Source organism: Triticum aestivum, chromosome 1A, assembly GCF_018294505.1.
Source record: "Triticum aestivum cultivar Chinese Spring chromosome 1A, IWGSC CS RefSeq v2.1, whole genome shotgun sequence".
Taxonomy (NCBI): Eukaryota; Viridiplantae; Streptophyta; class Magnoliopsida; order Poales; family Poaceae; genus Triticum; species Triticum aestivum.
This window is the reverse complement of record NC_057794.1, coordinates 55,059,874-55,062,563: the sequence shown is the minus strand read 5'-3', so window position 1 is coordinate 55,062,563 and position 2,690 is coordinate 55,059,874. Positions and strand designations below refer to the sequence as shown.

Here is a 2,690-nt window from a genome sequence, read left to right as displayed (position 1 = left end):
CGAGTCGTCGCTCCACATGCCGCGGTTGCCACATGGGGAGTCCAAAATCCATCACAAGCAACATGCGCCTCGCCGTCCTCCTGCGCGCGTAGGAGAGAGAAGAAAAAGAAACAGGAGAAAGAAGAAAGGAAACGGGAGAAAAAAACAATTGATGACGGCTTGACGAGCCCAGGCAATTAGTCAAACGAGGGGCACGCGAGGCAGCAGGATACAGCGCAATTGAACGAAGCGCGAGTCCGGCTGAGGACTCGGCCGGACTGCCAGTTGGAAACGTTTCCCTTTCCGAAAAGAAACACAACAGTACTACCTCAACTGGAAATGCTCCTATGAACTACTCCCTCCGGTTGGTTCTTCTTCTGGCTGGTCTGCTCCCCCGCGTGGCACGCTTCTTCTTTCTTCTGATGCGGCGGTGGACTTGGTGCGGGGCTCGTCGTCAGTTGGAGTTGTGGTGCAGGACTTTTCGGGCCAGGTTGTGGCAGCGGCTTCTGAACCTCTTCCTGGCGTCTCTTCTCCGGAGCTGGCCGAGGCTTTGGCCCTGCGACGGGCTGCTCTACTGGCTCGCCGGGAGGATTTTCAGCATGTGATCTTCCACTCTAACTGTCTTTCGGTGATTCAAAGGTTGAAATCTTCAGTCCGAGACCGGTCCATGGTGGGATCAATTATCTCTGACATCAAGGCGATTTGTGATGCTCTGTCGTCTGTGTCATTCATGCATGTTCGTCGGCACCGTGTTGTCTTAGCTCATGTCCTTGCTAGGTCTAGTTTGAGCTCTTTGAGCCTTTGTGTTTATAATTCTGCTCCGGATTGCATCCGGGAGACTCTCTGTAATATGTTTGCTTGATTAATAAAGGCCGATATTCTTTCAAAAAAAAACTGGAAATGCTCCTATGAACTACTCCCTTCGTCTCATAATATAAGAGTATTTTTGACTCTACCCTAGTGTAAAAAATGTTCTTATATTATGGGACAGAAAGAGTAACTGATACTGCTCCTTAAGCTTTCATAATAAATCAGACAAGATAAGATAACATGTCGATTGATGACCAGTCTATTTGATGGAAATGTATCCATTTTTTTTGGAAAAAAAATATAATGGTGCTAGCTCAAGCGGAAATGCGCCTATGGACTAACTGATACTACTACTCATCAAGCCTCCACGATAAATCAGATGAGATAAGAATAAGATAAGATAGTCGGCTGATGACTGATCTATTTGATGGAAATGAAGGCCATGAGGAGCATAGTAGCCTGGTCGTCCGGATGAACAGACTTGGGCACGATGAACTGGGCCGACTCGTCGTCTTCCAGGAACCCATCGGCGAGATCCGCGAAAGGCACATCGAATGCAGATTCTTGGTAATGGCGATTGACCGAGTAGCGGAGCTCGAGTACCACCGTCTTGGACGCGGCCGCTGCCGAGGACGACGACGACGACGCGGTGGCAGCGGGCGGAGGCCGCACGCAGACCGCGGCGATCCCGCGACCAAACGGCTGGCGCACAACGTTTAGCAGGAGCAAGTGCTGGTCGGCGCCGTCGCGGACCGTCGTGGAGACGACGTTGAAGCCGTCAAGGAGGTCGATGCCGAAGCTCTTCCCGGCGCGGTCCTCGGCGGTCAGCGGCAGCTCGTGCAGGGTGATGAAGTGGTCCAGGAGCTCTGCCATTGGGCCGACGAAACAGCATGTGCCCAAAGGGCAGCGCGCGCACGGCGCGTTGGCGCACGTCATTCGGTGCTGGTGCAGGTCGTAGTAGGCCAGCATGGCGCCGCAGCCGTGAGCGGCGTGGGGGCACGACACGCGGACGGTGCCCAGGATGTTCTCCGGCGCGGCACCGGCGGTAGCCTGGGCCGCGGCACGCCGAGCACACCGCCAGCCCCAGAGCGCACTGAAAGCGTGTACATGTAATCGAACATGTTACTCCTAGTCCTATCTATGGCTGAGGGAATGAGAGGACGTACGGATGTGTGCGGGGAGAGCGGTGAGGTGCGTACCTGGAAGATTGGCGGCTCCAGAGGGAGGCTGCAGACGCCGCAGTGGAAGGCACTGGCATCCCCCACCGTCACTCTCGCGAGCACCGCGTGCTCCGACGGCCACCGAACCGCGGAGCGGCGCCTTTCCGGCGACCAGCTGCTCCAAGTGTCCATGACCATGAACCTCGAATGCATTTTAATACGGATACATTTTACTATTTATTGATTTTTCAAATAAAGGGATTCAGAATGTCAACCGTGATCTTTTTACATGCATGGATTCCATGGTTCCCTGTCTTCTTTAGCAAATGAGCAGAAACTCTAGAGTAGCTACTCAAAGATTCATGACCACAGTAGTCGCATTTCCATTTAATGTTGCCCCCTCCAGGTGATTTCTCTATGATTTGAACATGCTCCACAATGGTGCCCTTAGATTTGTAGGTACAGTAGGAGGTTCAGCAGGAGGAGCCATCTGGAGGAGATGAGAAAAATGAGATCTTCACAGATTAGAGGAGAAAGAAGAGGGGATGAGCTTGGCTGGGCAGGAAAAAGGGGAAGAGGCGTTGGTGAGGACTAGCAGCTCGTCGCCGGCTAGCCGCTACTGCCGCCGGCCCTGGGTGAGTAGCTGCTAGGTACGCAGCCACCAGCCGCCGCCTGGTGTGAGCTCGGGAGGGAGGAAAGAAAACTGGGAGGGAAAGGAAGGGGGCATTGGGGTACTAGGGT

General features: G+C 53.8%; 1 protein-coding gene across 1 annotated transcript; it reads right to left on the bottom strand.

Moving 5' to 3' along the window:
• Window positions 1-951: 951 nt before the first annotated feature.
• Window positions 952-2,414, bottom strand: LOC123091467 (uncharacterized). Its single transcript, XM_044513027.1, has 2 exons — window positions 1,989-2,414; window positions 952-1,882 (listed from the first exon to the last, which is right to left on the bottom strand). Exons 1-2 carry the CDS (start codon window positions 2,045-2,047, stop codon window positions 1,210-1,212), a joined length of 732 nt encoding a protein of 243 aa, XP_044368962.1. The 5' UTR covers window positions 2,048-2,414; the 3' UTR covers window positions 952-1,209.
• Window positions 2,415-2,690: the final 276 nt, after the last annotated feature.